Raw genomic sequence first — 15625 nt, forward strand, 5'->3', positions numbered from 1 at the left:
CACTGATAAAAGCAAACCAAATGAACAAGAAAAACTAGGTTATCTTTCCATCTTACCTGTTGCATTACTTCATATCTACACAGACATCTTCCACTTATTCATCTTCTTAGTACATCAAATAACATAAACCTGCACCTTTACAGTGTCAAAGATTTAGTCTCAATGAAATTTCAAGATGAATAAGTTTAAAGTGACTAATCCCTCACCAAAAGCCAATCGAGCGAGAGGTATGCATCCTCTTAATGCTGACTATACTGCACCAAACTTACATTCCGAGCCAAAAGATTCAAAATTCAATTCCTTCCCTCATCAAAAAGATCTCCCTATACAAAAAAGTTAACTAGAAATCTAATGATGCCCACAGTAATTGCCATGACATAAAATTCCCGTGGACCTCATGACAAAATATGAATTTTAAAGCCTTTCATATGGAAGGCTCGAAATAAACCACATCTAATGATGTCACCAACTCATGAAAAGTGGGTGGCAACTTATTTATTTTCTTAAACTTAAGAAGGATTGGGGAAGATTTTTTTCTTCATAAATATCTTTCCTTTCCAAATTTACCGAATTATTTTAACGTATTGCTCGTTTTTGCATTTGGCAGGAATGCAAGAACTTTGAGTCTTGCCTCACATGCCCCCAAAATCTTCGCACAAATAATAGGTAGATAAATCAAAGGAAAAATCTAAGCAAACCTCTCAAAAAATGTTTGGATTTTATGAAAAATAGAGAAATATGGGAAGCAAAAGTATGCATGAAACTACTGGCAGCGAAAATGACCGAAGCATATGACCTTTGTGGCCTTGAAGAATGTATTTGATGATGTAGAATGGATTAAGATGTTCAGGTTGGACTACAATAACAGAGGAATCATCTACGGATCCTACCACTACCAGGAAGGAATATAGAGGCCAAAATCAACAAAAGGGTCTGACAAGGATTTAACCTATCACTATATCGGAAGTCCACAGGTATTCTGAAAAATCATATTTCAGAGGTTTACCTTAGCTCTCAACTCTCTTATAACAGCTTCAATTTGCAATGGATACTTTTTTTAATTTCATAAGGTACCAAATTTCATTAATAGTATACCTTCAACATAAATTTCAATATTAATATGCTGAGAAATTTAATTTAGATTAAATGGTTTTCTTTGACTCAGGTTCCACCACAATGCAAAGAGTTATAATAATACTCTGTATTAGAAATACTCTTGTAACTTTTCAATAAAATAGGTTTTGAAAGATTATCATTGCTATACCCCTAACCAAATTTCTATTAAATTATTTCTATACTTACAGTACCACTAATGTGGGTGTTCACTCTATTAGCCTTGTTTACCCTCACATTTTTTTACAAATAAATATATGGTACGTGGTATTAAAAGTAAATTCAGATTATCTGGCTCAATATTAGCTTTCTCTGACTCTCATAGAAATACAATTCAGCATTCGGGAAACAGGATATGTGGCCATTTTCATTATTGACACAATAAGTAGGAGAAACTGTGCCTTGTTGTAGCGCTGCACATCTCTTCCCACAGTGAGCATGGATTAAACCAGTGATCATATTTAGAGTGTCACTTGTCTTTATTCAATTGCGTTGTCACAGACCTCGCACATCATTGCAGGCCCTAGGCAGGGCATCCACAAACAGCAACAAAGCCAAGGCCTCACGATGGTGAGTACTGACAGCTGATCAATAGTAAGTACCTCTCACCAACAGTGAGAAAATTTTTAGAGTAAGAGCTTGCGTGCACAAGATGGTAGTGAGTTAGGAGGGGGAGGGGTTCAAACCCACCCAGAAATTTTAGTGAGACAAATGTCCTAAGTGGGGGCCTCTCTGGTGCCATCTGGATTGGATAAAATGAATTAATCAAGTAATTAGGAAGATCCCTTAAAGTAGTAGTCGAGCCAACTGGTCCTTCACTTTTCTCTGACAACTTATTTAAACATTTGTAAGAAATTAAATACCCCAAGGTCGAACTCTTTACTTGTTTACAACTTTAGAGAAGCCGGTACTGAATTTTTGATGGGAGATATCGGTCATTTTTTTGCCCATGATTAATTTATTCAAATGGTGACGGATGCTACATGCAGCATATTTCTTTTGGACGGACATTGACAGCAGCTTAGAAGTCAAGAGTGATGATGATAAAATAAATCAACTGAAGAAGTAATGAAGTAATGCTAAGAAAAGTTATCTTATAAACCCAAAGAAGAAGAAGGGACAACTTCGTTGGGCACTTCATGAGGCATGGAGGCCTGATGAAGACAATCATCAAAGATCAAGGGGACGAGAAAAAGGCACATGACAGCCCCAACTGAGTTACGTAGGACAAGATATTAAGGATATAAATGTGGAGGAATACGCAAGTATGAAAAAGTTAGCTGATGGGATAGCAGAGTAGAGAGCTGTCAAGCACTCAACCCACTAGACTACTACACTCTCGAGACAAGCACAAAGGTGTGAATTAAAATACCCAAAGGAAATCCACTGCAACCAAAAAGGCTATTCTCTTTACAGCATTTCCACTATGGTAATTTTCTATCTGCAAAATGCTTGTGAAATGGCTACTACCGACAGTTTACCCATTAATGAAAACTGCTACTACAGTTATGAACTCACTTTACTAGCTTTGAGTTTACTATGCAAGTCATTTACCACAGAAACTTCCTCATGAAGTACGTACTTGAGTGACCCATATTCAATAGGATGCATGTAGGTACGAAAAAAGTTACTTGAGTATCAATGCTGGTAAGGGGCATAACTGGAAAAATAGGTCACCTACTAGGTGCTTCGACTCTATGGTTGGTTTGGATAGGTGAAGATAGAGCTCACCACTATATAAGTGTGAATAATGCACATTCACGGTAGAGAGGCTCCCCAGGCTCCAACTATACCACCACAAACTGCCCATGAAACCAGAGACGGGTGAATTCCCAGAAAGTGGTAAATGGGCTCAGTATGGCTACTTTCAAAAAATTGTAATCAGTTACAAGAACCACCTCAAATTTTAAAAAGTAACTGGTTACAGTTACAAGTATGTATAGTTACAGTAACTTTTCTGTGTTTTTTAAATACCATACAAGGCCAATGCACTACAATCGGATGAGTTTTGTTAAACTACAATTTAAAACTCATTACCCAATACTGACAAATAATAAATTTTAGTTATAATCTCCAGCATTAAATGAAGAGCAGAGAAAAATGTATTTTTTTTCTATATAGAGGCTAGAGGCAGGACCTGAGGATGATGGTCGAGTCGGACATTGATAAGTCAGTAGCAATGCAGTTCCTGACCTGGTGAGGATCATGAGAACTCTTTCCGCAATTTATTTACCAGGAAAGCACCCAATCTTTTTTCAGCTGCCATGAGAGTCTGCATCTCGCTCCCTTGTCAATCATATTCGGTTCTTTCTCTCCCTACCACTAAGGCCTGTTTTACATGGATGTGGACAGACTGCGTCCCGCACTACGCATGCAGGGTGCGTAGGGCAATCACCGTTGTTCACATAGATGCAGATAAATCCCATCCGCATCCGGCACAATGTCACATCAGGGTTCCCACTCTAACTACATTATAAAATTCACGGTTTTTTCCAGGTTTTTACGATCTAAATGTCACCAAATTCACAGTTTATAGATAAGGCATTTTAGGCACAAATATTGATCATGAAACAATCACCCGCCGCACATTAACTAAAAATGTAACAAAAATGACAGATGCCTTGAATGCAAACGCAGCAATGAAAGTGCTATTTCTAATTACTTCAACTATCGTTAGCAAAATTCAGGTCCGTCTAAAGGGTGTGAGTGGGAAAATGGAGAGAGCAGGGTGGCAGGGAAGTGAAGAAGTGCCTGATTTTTTGCCAGGGTTAATGTCTTCCAATCGCAGGCTTAAGGTAAATGTGCTGTCATGGCACACACGGACCAATTAATAATTGCGCTTCGAATACACATGTGCAGGTAAATGCGTGGACAGTATCTGCACGTGACTCGGCCTTGAAACATTATCAAAATATCGATTTTTCTTTTAATCTGTCTATCGTAGTTCTACAATCAAGGTTGAGAGATTTCTAAGGTTTTATGACGAAATTCATGACTATTTCCAGGTTTTTTCACGGTAGACGAAATCCACGGCTCATTCACGGTTGAGTGGGAGCCCTGCACATGTGTGTAGCTTGCCAAGGTAGAAGAATGTCATACTGCTGAGTACAACTGAAGCAATTGCTGCATACCATGTTAGAAAAAACGGGAGAAAAGTGCCCATCAAAGGAGGTTTTGGGTACACCCTAATGTGGCACGAAGAATATAGGTAATTTTTTCAATTATTTTCTACGTCAATTTCACTATCCATGGCAAAGAGACGCACTCACATTGCTATCTCCAAGCTCGCTCTAATGCTACTGACAAATCTACTTGGTCCACGTCAGCCGCTGAGTTTATGTTAAGCACAAACCTGTCTCTGTGGCTCATACACGTGCGGATGATCTGTGGGGTAGAAGGGCCACATGGATAGCTCCTCCGCATCCGGACTGTCCTCACTCATGTTTAAGCTTCCATTAATGTCAATGGAATCTCATCCGCGTGCGTAGTACAGACCGTTTGCATCCATGTGAAATAGGCCTAACACAGAGTTTTTATGAGATTCCAGAGTTCAAATTCCCTAACCATTCTATGAAAAAAATATTTATTTCCCCGATTTCACTCTATCCTTTCCATCATTACATAGCAATTTAAAGGAGTAAATAGTAAGAAACACTTCATTAAAAATAAACTTAAATCATTTTAAAAATATGCTCTGTTACCATAGACACATAACAAACTTTTAGATGTAATTATTCAGGATAGTAGCTCGTATTGTGGTCATTATTTCCTCAGGAGAAGAATGTCAAAGGAGAGCATTGAGCAGCGGACTTGGCTTCCATAATTTTTGGAGGTAAGAAAACAATAAATATCTGGCAATAAAGTATAAAAAAATGCAATGTAATGTGATGTTATGAGAACCAAAAGTTAAAAAAAAAATAACAATTAAATTGGTTTCGCATTATATTATTTCCAAATGCAAATTTAGAGCATCTTGCTAAGACAAATACAAAAGCGCTCTTTTCCATTTAATTCCTTACTTAATGATAATGATAAGTGGATCACTGCCACTCCGCTACTCCTGAGCTCCTCGCATCAGCCTAGCATAGTTTGTTGATGACTACCCTCTTTCCATCCTTGCATAACATTTTTGAAGAGTAGCAGTCAATAATTAGAAAATTCTTTTAAAAATGTACTTAAATTCATGTCAAAAGATATTTCTTTAATATGAGCATACAAAAAGTATTTCTTAAGAATCAAAGAAATCGTCTGATTAAGAACGGATGAAGAAGGAAAAATGTATGTGCAATAATAATTGATGTGTGGTCCAAGATGCACTCACTCTAACATCATTTTGCTTACCATTCACCTGACTTTTTTGCTGAATAAATAAAACTGCCTTTCTTCTTCAGCCTGACTTCTTTTACTTGATCACGAGGATATTCACTCAAATCCAAAATCACAATTCAGATAAAGAATTTGGTGAAGGGAAGGGAAAGATAAATTTGGACAAAAAAATCCTCCCCACACAGTCATTCTATCTTTAGTTTGAAATAAGAAAACAAAAGTTGCCGCCTACATTTCATGAGTAGTTGATGAAAGAGGGCAGATGATAAACATCAACACACCACACAAGGCCAATGCTAGGAACTAAAAGAGTATCAAGAGGTGATAATACATGCGTCAAGACCTCATGATGCCATTCTTTGTATCTGCGAAAGAGTAAAAGGCGTCGATTTAAGATTCCCAATCTTTTCTCTGACCCTTTTAAAAAGTCTACGTCATTCCCAAGACCTGTAACAACTCTGTTGAAGAGAATGTTTGCTATCTCATATCTCTTTTTTGACGTAAAAATTAGGGCTGAGCAGGTCATGATTTTTATGGATCAAGTGAGATGAAAGAACCGCTCAACTACCGTTCGATTCCAATCTCAATATGCTAGTCACAAGCTTTTCCGGAGGTAGTTCGAGATCTCCACTGTGGTGGACGTAATTTCATAGGGCCTTGTGCTATTATGTAAATTTTTTAATGGATCTTGTACCTCTTCTTCCAAGTAACAAGGAAAAATATAATAACAAGTAAAAAAAATACTCCTTGGTTACTACCACTACAACTTTTCCTGGAAAAGAGATGACACCCATACAAATCAAGAGGATGCATTATCATTAATCGAGCTGAAATTCACGGAGAATGGGTATTGCCAACTCCTTACCTACCTCAGTACTGGAGGTGTCACTCAAATTGACATAGGTGTAGGGTAAGCCTATAAACATTTCTCAGAAATACAGCAAACACTAAGTTAAGCAGGAAAAAGCAAATGGGGAGGGATGGTTTTTACATTGTATTTCACTTGTAACTGGGTCAGGCAAAAATTAATGCCTGCTTAACAGCCCAGGAATTCATATGCAATTACTTAGGCTAACACAATGGTGTGACACCACAAACCAACTTTGAAACGATGAGGTCTTTTAAAGACGCCATAAATGAGAATTTTTTTAAAATTCTAAAATCATTTGTGCAGTCAATCCAAAGAATGTTAAGATTACAAAGAGTAATGATCAATACCACACATTAAGCCATGCATCTATATGAACAGAAACTGATGTTCTGAATCAACTGACCTTTCTATTCATAATTTTCACTATTCATGCACACATACACTCCAACTCCATAGGCATGATTGGTGGGGATGGGCTTTCCTACACACTACCAATTACAGTAGACTCTCGTTATTACGAAGTTCACGGGACCGAGAAACCGGAGGTTCGTAATAACAAAGTTCGTATGAACGTTTCTTTTAAGAATCGTAAAAAAAAAACCATATATAATAAACACGATTAAATTACGCGAAAACACATATAAATAGGAAAATACGTTTCATTTTCTCGACAGAAGAATGCGACATGACGCAATCTGGGGTTGATATCTTCCTGAATACAGTCAGTCAGATATACGTACTAGATGCGCCCCAAGACCTTGTTCCTAAGTTGATAAACCTAAAGTCTAAGGCTGCTATTATGGATAAGCGTTGCAAAAAATAGCATACGCTATTCTGCGGGTCATTATAGCAACGACCCCGTATTATGAATGAAGCGTAGTAATAATTTTGTTCGGAATAGCAGCATGCTATTTCTTGCGCGAGCTATTTGGAAGCTCCGCCTCTTCCCGTATGAAAAACTTTCTGAACAGTTTGCGTAACCAATGAGGGAGAAGATATTTTATATATTTTTCTGTATTTTACGGAATATTGACTTGAAATTATAAATAATTGCTTTATTTACATTTAAAAATTATATTAAACCTTGGAAATATATAATACGCTTTGAAAATCTCATTTAAGAAATCAGCTGTTTGTTGTGGTTGTGATAATTTCCCAATGGCTTCAGACAGGTGGGTTAGGTCATAATTTCGTTGTTATAATGATGATTTATCGGACATAAATATTCAATGATTTACCTATATCCGATCGGTCCTTTACCGTGAGATATATGCTATGCGAAATAATCATTGAAAGCTAAATATGTTTGATTTTCTTCGTAAATGTGTTAGGCTTCGAAGTCTGTTTGTTGCATATCAGAATTAATATGTATCAACTTTTATTGTATTGCTCGTGACGATATCGTTTTACTGTATGAACTAGAAGCTTTCGTTTCTAATGTTATCTATATATTATATGACTCCCTAATTTCAGTGTTCATTCTCTGTTTAGGAAATGAAGTAGGTGGCAACGTCACAGCTGTGCTTTCATGTATTATGATGGAATAGTATCGATATTTCAGCTGCATAATTGGAAAAAGCAGAGGGAGGTGATGGTGAATTTGAGGATGGATGGAACAGCTGTGAAAAAGTGAATCTAGCAATAGTGAATCGTGTGGAAAGTGCTGTTGTGTCAGTTATCATTGTTTTCGTATCAGCTGATTTTATTATGTGCTCACTGAAATTTTTGATAGACCCTGAACTGTGCCGATAAACTGAAACTTAATTGTGTGAATAACTTACTTGTCTATAGAGGAAACAATTTGTATTCAATTCCACATGATATATATTGCATTAATGATGTAGTGCATGGATATTCCATTAAACGTTTGTGGTGAATCATATTTGTTCGGAAAGTTTATTGGTGTTCGGAGAAATCCTTTGTTTTCAAGCAAGTAATTCAAGTCGACTGCCCGTGTTTATAATTAAGTAAATTTTTAGTTTTAATTGTAGAAGGCAGCGAATAGTGGGGAAAACAATTTCGACTCGTTGCATGTATTTGTATATACTGTCCAATTGAGGAAATGAACGGCTGATCAAAGTATATGGTATTATTATGGTAATATATGGTTTTCATTGAAAGCTATAACTATTAATATATTTGGCGAGTTAGTGTGTTAACACAAGCTTGAAATTTTTCAAGAATCGACCTGATACCTGCCTACATTGAGGATATTTTTAGTAGCAAGTCAAGTGATGAAATAAAATTATGAATTGTAAATATGAATAAAACACGTAAAATTTGGGCTAATGGTAGTAATTCTTTGCATTAATTGTTATTGTTTTCGTACTGTCGATGAAGCAAGCTTGTGCTTCATATATTAAGCTCGAATGTTAATTCCTAACCAAATCACTTAACTAGTTAAATATTCATCACTTATGCTACTATTATTTAATTAAAATAAAGCTGATATCATTTTATTTTTGGCTATTATTCCATTTTTCAATGCTTGATTAGGTTACTTTAACCTCAGAAAAACAATTCGACATCGCAATGCGCACGTTTTCTGGTTGCAATACCGAATTGCTCGGCATCGAAGACCGCGTAATATTATAGCAAGCCTACCGGTTGCAATTCGCCGTTCATAATAGTAAATAGCAACGGGCCTATGCTATTCTGAGAATTACGTCTTCCGGTGTAGTAAAAACACGAATTGCAACCGTTCGTAATACCAAATAGCATAGGCGTTGCAATACGCTATATTATAGCAACATCGGTTGCAATAATGAAGAATAGCATGATGCTATTCCATCCATAATAGCAGCCTAAGTATAAGTCTAAAGTCCGGCCGCCGAGTGTTGCCTGATGATGAGTGTGGTCTAGGTCGGGGTATGGGGCAAGGTTGCTGGGTAACAAAGGGAAACAAAGGGTTCCATGAAGAAAGAGTGGGAAGGGACGACGAGCGTGAAGGACCCAGAGGAAGAATCACTTGGTTTGGTGATTCGAAGAGAGGGTTTGTTTGGGTGGATCAGGCTAATTTCAGTGCTCCTTATGCATTTCACGTTGTATAACTAGGCGAGGGTGTGTTTGGGGGACAGCGATTGGCTGTAAAACGTGCTTTCCCAAGGTTATCTACCCCTTCAATTGTGACGTCATCGGACAAATTTCGCCGGCCGGACTGTATGCAAGGAATCGAGGAGTGCGGTTACCCTGCATAATGCAACACTGCATTACACGCATGTGCTAAATCTTCAACTTTGAAAATTTTGAATGGTGCTACCTCTGAAAATTTGTAAATAGTGTGTGCGTAGGAAGAGTATACGTCTAATTTACGAGCGGTTATGAGTGAGTCACCATGTCTCCACAGGAATGAAGCTTATTATATGATGTAGCGTATAAACTGAATAAAGACCCATAACTGACGCTCTTGAGCACAGTACACGAGCAGAACTTAAACGTGGCGCGATTATTAAAACTTATCATAGTGAATTTCCACCTAAATGCCGTTGCTTATGCGTTGAACTTCGTAATAAAGTTCATTTTGTAACCGCTGGGACCGGGACTGAGGTTCGTAATTTCGTAAAAACGAAAATTTCGTAATAACGTTTCTTTAACTATAGCTTGTATAGGCCTTTTCGTCGGGACCAACGATTTGCTTCGTAATAACGAGGACTTCGTAATAACGTTGTTCGTATTAACGAGAGTCTACTGTACATTCATTACAATTTTTCCAATAATTTAAAAACCAAAATATTATGAAGTACAAAAAATTACTATGATAGGTAATGTGTGCTCCACATGGAATTTTAAGACAGTGAATAATATTGATCAGCTTTACTAAATCCATCTACAAACGCATTAGACAAATCTAATTCCTCACTAACCCAATGGCAAGTCTACGATACCCCATAAAAATTTACTAAAATGCAGTTTCCAATTAAAATCACATCTGAAATTGATCAGATCAGACCTTAAAAAATCAGTGGAAAATTATTGAACCATTTTAACTCCCATTAACATGACAATATTTCACTAAGCTGAGCCAATGAGGATTGAGCCAGTTTCATGTGCTGTATACTAGTTCCATATAGTGTTTTGTGGAGGGCACTTTTAAGCATAGCACTCCATCCATTGGATGAGACATTTAACTGTGGTCCCCTTAACATGTGTCACTAACAATAAGAGCAGACTAATGCTGACACTGGGATTATCTTCACCCTTCCCAAGTGGCACTAATGTCTTCTTTAGTTGTTGGTCACCTCCAAATATCACACCATACCTAGTTCCATATGTCCCAGCTGTTTCATATTACAGATATGGAACATAGGGTACTTTATCTGTAATTTCAGAGCATAATTTTTGATAAGGTATATGTATATTAAAGTAAAACAATGAAATGTGGAAGCTAGTCCGAACAGCTTCTGAGACTGACATGAGATGAAATTTATGCCACCTACTGTGTGAACTTAAATTGTCAATTAAGAAATCCTATCTTCATCAGCATGCCAATTCCATGCATATAAATTAATAGCAGCAACACAAAGTAAAAAATAAAGTATGGAGCTGAAAAAACTAACATGGAAAGGAAAAAAAAACTACTGAGCTGAGTAATAAGAATTTGTCAATATTTTTTAGCATTAATTGTGAGCACATTCAAAGTCAATTCCCAAAACTACTGTAGAGGATGACACTGTGGATAGAATCAGATGTGACTAACACGGAACTATTGCACATCTACTGGGTTAGCCACATTTCTAAAATTTTAATAATTATACCTAATAGCCTACTTAAGTACAAGGACATAATACACCAGAATAAGCAAAACTTTACTCACTGTTAAATTCACAACAGTTTTATTTGGTTAATGTTTGTAAAAAATATAACAGGCTAAATATTTAAAAATTTTCAAAGCAAAAGAGTAATACTACAAGATAACCATATTAATTTATTAGCAACAGCTGCTTTTGTTAGATACAAAATTTGTGAATGAACTTGATATTTTCATAGATCAACAGATGACACAAGAATTACATATGAACAGATAAATATATGTGTGTGCACCAGTATGCACTACTATTACTTAATTGAGCAAAAGAGGATAATCCCATAACTATGAACTTTTTCCACGCGGAGAACTTAGAACATGACCATATATTCACAATCACTGTTTTCAGCCAGCACAATGATAAAATATTATGACATAAGAATGAAATGGTCGAATAAGGCAATGAGAATGTTTAAACTCTCTCTCTTTACCTTAGGCAAATAAATATTATATACCATTGCAAACCATGCTTTCCCACCATATTTATGAGTGAAATAATATATTTCACAAGAGAATTGATTATGCTATGACATCAAATTAAATTCAAATAAAAAAACTGACGCATATGCTATGTTTACTTACAATTCCTTTGATTTTTCAAGGTGAGTGCTTTTAACACATCGACTGTGGAGTATCTATATCAATCAATACGGTCTCGGCCTTTTGACAGCATTGGAACACATTGATCCACATGCTCCATAACTTTTTTTGTAAAAGGAGTTATGTATATTTTCAGTGGGTAAAAAATGAAAATTAAACTAGAGTAAACTTCACATTCCATTTTAAAATGGATTCCAAGTAAAAAAGTACGCATTTTGGGATCGTACACCATATAAAATCCACAGTCAAAATGTTAAAAAGAAAATTACATGACACCATGATTTACCAGCCCATAAAAAAATCTGGATAGACTTATTTATGTGAATTAGTCTGCTTCTGCATTGACGATGCCTCACTTCATGTTTCCAAGGGATTGCTGGCGTAGTGTTACAATGCAAGCATAATAAGTGTATAATTATACTTATACAAAATAAATTCACTATCAGCACCTGATGCAATAGAAGATGATGCTACAAGATATAAAGATGGGGAACCAATAGGCATCTAGGTACTTGACATGATCAATGTCCAAATGATAGTAGGCATCAGAAGAAGACATCAACGGGAATGACAAACACTCTCATCTCACACACATGCTTCACTCTCGCACTGTCTTTCAGATAATCAGTCTCACTTCACTCTTGGAGTCAAGTCTTCACAAAATAACACATATATTGTCTCATGTAATCTACTTCAACACAATAGCACCATTATTTTTGAAGTGACCCTCACATGTTATGCTCTATCAATATTAATACAAAAGTTCAATTTCTAAGATACTAAGTTTAAACACTCTGAATGCCCAAGTTTTATTCTAATTTATTACACACTAATGCAGATTAGGAAGTGGTTTCTACAACAAAAATGCTCCATTAACAACATTGGTTCATCTAAATATTAATGCACATACCAGTTAACCAACACATAATGAAATAAGATTCACTACTATTTCAAGCACAAGCAAACAACAACAACAAGAACAGACATTTTGGCAAGTAGGTATATTGCTGAAATGTGTATCACAGGCCTTTTTTTTCCAAAATGTTAGTTAATATTTAAGTATCTTAGCAAAAATATGCAAGAGAAGCTCCTATCAACTTCAGGGAACAACGAGGAAGGTAAAAATTATACTCATATTTTTGACAAGTTCATATTTTCAGCACTAATTGCCAAAAAGACAGTGCTGTACCCTCAGGTTCCATTAACATTCATGCTCACAAAACTTATCTTATAAAAATCACATGTGAACCCTCAATAAAGATCTACATGCAACATTATGAACCAAATATTCCCCAAAAATTACCATATTAACTTCAGCTATAAAATAAAAACTAAGCTATGTTACTATTTACCTAAAGGAACAACAGAGCCAAATGGAGATCTCCCAGGATTAAGTGTGGACATGTTAGCTGCTGGTGCCGTGAGATTTATTCCAACTCCTGAAAACGACAAGTATCACATTAACCCCGCATTTATGCAAGTTCCCTTGGTTTTGTTCCCTCACAAATTCACTGAATACAGAGACAAGCTTGCTGCAAGATTCCCAAATTTAAATTCTACAACTTTATCCAGACTGTCCAAAAATCTTTGATTCTCCTAATTCTTCTTTAGATAAAATTACTTGGAGGAAAATTTTAGGCACTCTGCCTTATGCACACTTCCAACAAAAAGAATTCAAAATGGCATAAATTCAGGTTTTTCTCTGTACACCTCCAGTCCACGGTCTATGACGCATTTATACAAGAATTGCCATGAGAAAGAATTTCCCCTGGACCGGGAATCGAACCACGGACCTATGGCTTTCCAGGCCAATGTGCAGACCACTACGCTATGCACGTTCTTTAATTCCCATGGCAATTATACCGAGGCTCATGGTACTAGGTGTTAGGCCCTCACGGTCCATCAAGGATGGCAATGCGAGGGAGAAAGGACTTCCAAGAAGCCACAACCGGTTGAGAGCCTCAAACTTGCACTAAAGCCGTGCAAAGCGGTATGTGTAGTATTTCTAACACCTACAGTAGTACCATGAGCGTCAGTATAATTGCCATGGGAATTAAAGAACCAGGATAGCGTAGTGGTCTGCGCAGTGGCCCGGAAAGCCAAATGTCCGTGGTTCGATTCCCGGTCCAGGGGAATTTTTTCTCATGGCAGTTCTTGTATATTTCACCGCCATTCACGCGGCAGGGTTAGAAATAAGTACTACACCTACGACGCATTCTGTACTGGGTGGATCTTAAACTATGTTAATTATTCACATAGGGAAGGATTGGTTCTTCGTTTTGAGTGCTTTTTACTTTCATTAAATCTTTGAATACAGAGAAACAAGTCTTTGAAAATGAACTTCAAAGAACCTCCCAAATAACAGACTAATGTTGGCAACCTGGAAGACACAACCATGGCATTTTTTATCAAAATATTGCCAATTAGGGATTGAAAAATAGTTTTCAATTTCAATCGAAAATCGATTATACTACATTGATTTTGGATTTAATCAAGGTCAAATTTTGTTTTGGAAAATCGATTCTAATAGACCAATTTTAGATTTTTAGCTGGCTACAGCATTTGAATTTTACTGCCTTGCCTTGTTCCGCACACAGTCTAATGTAGGGCTGCAGATTTTTATTACGATTCCAGTCTTTCCAGTGGGGACTCACACTTGCAGGTACCACATTGTGAACCACAAAATGAAGATTCAAAATCATAAAATATATTAACATTATGCCTTTTTTTGCAAACGTTTTCTCAGTAAATCACTTCAGACCAACCACCTTCTTCACACCTAGTGTGACTACTGCCTTCTGCACCTGGGCCATTAAGTTTCAATCCCACTGTGCTGCACCCTGTTCACATTGGCTTGTATGTGTTTTGGTTGATTCATCATCATGCTGCTCCTGTTGCATTCGAAACGTGCTCATCAGAGAGCAGCACGGTATAGTCTTCCCCACATGCAGATGCATTCTTGATAATTTCTTTTTTGGGATTCATTCTGTCTATTTAAATATTATAACAAAATTTTGCTAGCCCTCCTGCTAGCTTGGTCAGTTTATCTGATCTGTTGTTTCCTCTCCACGAAGGGAAACACTGCGGAACATGAAATTGTCTTCATCATTACGTGAGCGCAAGTTATTTCGAAGGAATTTCTGGGGGCAGCAAAAAAAATGAGCCTTCTAGCTGATGGATTTACGTAGGTATTTACTGTTCATCTAAAAATTTAGGAAAAAAAGTTATCCAATACTTGTAATAAGTCGTTGAGTATAAAATATGCATCGAGAACTACGTATTCAATAGCATATCATGTTGCCAAAATGCAGATTACGACCGAGTCGTAAAAAACCAATGCCTATCTTAAAAAACAGAAAATTGTCTAATTCCCATAACTCTCACACTTAAGTATTGTTTCATAACTTAAAAATCAGTTTTTATTTTTTCTATTATTGAGTTTGTCTAAAGTATCAATAGATTACTATTGCATGATATATTAAAGTTTGTTTAGCTGAACAGTGCCTCTTGCTCTTTTCCCACCCAACAACCTATCGCATTAATAATAATAAGTTTATTAGTCCAGCGATCAAGTACATGATATAGGACAGGTCAGATGCTCAGACAGGTACATTACATGAAAAGCTCATCCTACTACAGGTTACTAACTTTAAAATAATATTATAACCAATCAATTTAAATGTATTCAATTCTTATTCCTAAGGCTTCCACTAACCCATATTTTGATGAAAAAATAGATCCATATTTCAGCATACAATTACTTTACTTTTTAAAACATCGATTACTATTTTAATTTTTCGTTTAATTTGGGCAAAAAATTTAATTTGTATAAAAACCAAAATCAAAAGTCGACTGATTGAAAGTTGATTTTGGATATTTCAAATCCCTTCTCCTGATTCCATCACAGATTA

The 15625-nt window shown here is 36.4% G+C and overlaps 1 protein-coding gene across 1 annotated transcript in view; it reads right to left on the minus strand.

Moving 5' to 3' along the window:
- Positions 1-15625, minus strand: part of LOC124162917 (nucleoporin p58/p45) — a 38569-nt gene that overhangs the window by 2973 nt on the left and 19971 nt on the right. The window contains exon 9 of the mRNA XM_046539653.1: positions 13067-13153. Coding sequence (XP_046395609.1) covers positions 13067-13153 — 87 coding nt within the window. The remainder of the gene's footprint in view (positions 1-13066; positions 13154-15625) is intronic.

The sequence above is a fragment of the Ischnura elegans genome, chromosome 7 (genome assembly GCF_921293095.1).
Source record: "Ischnura elegans chromosome 7, ioIscEleg1.1, whole genome shotgun sequence".
NCBI classification, from domain to species: Eukaryota; Metazoa; Arthropoda; class Insecta; order Odonata; family Coenagrionidae; genus Ischnura; species Ischnura elegans.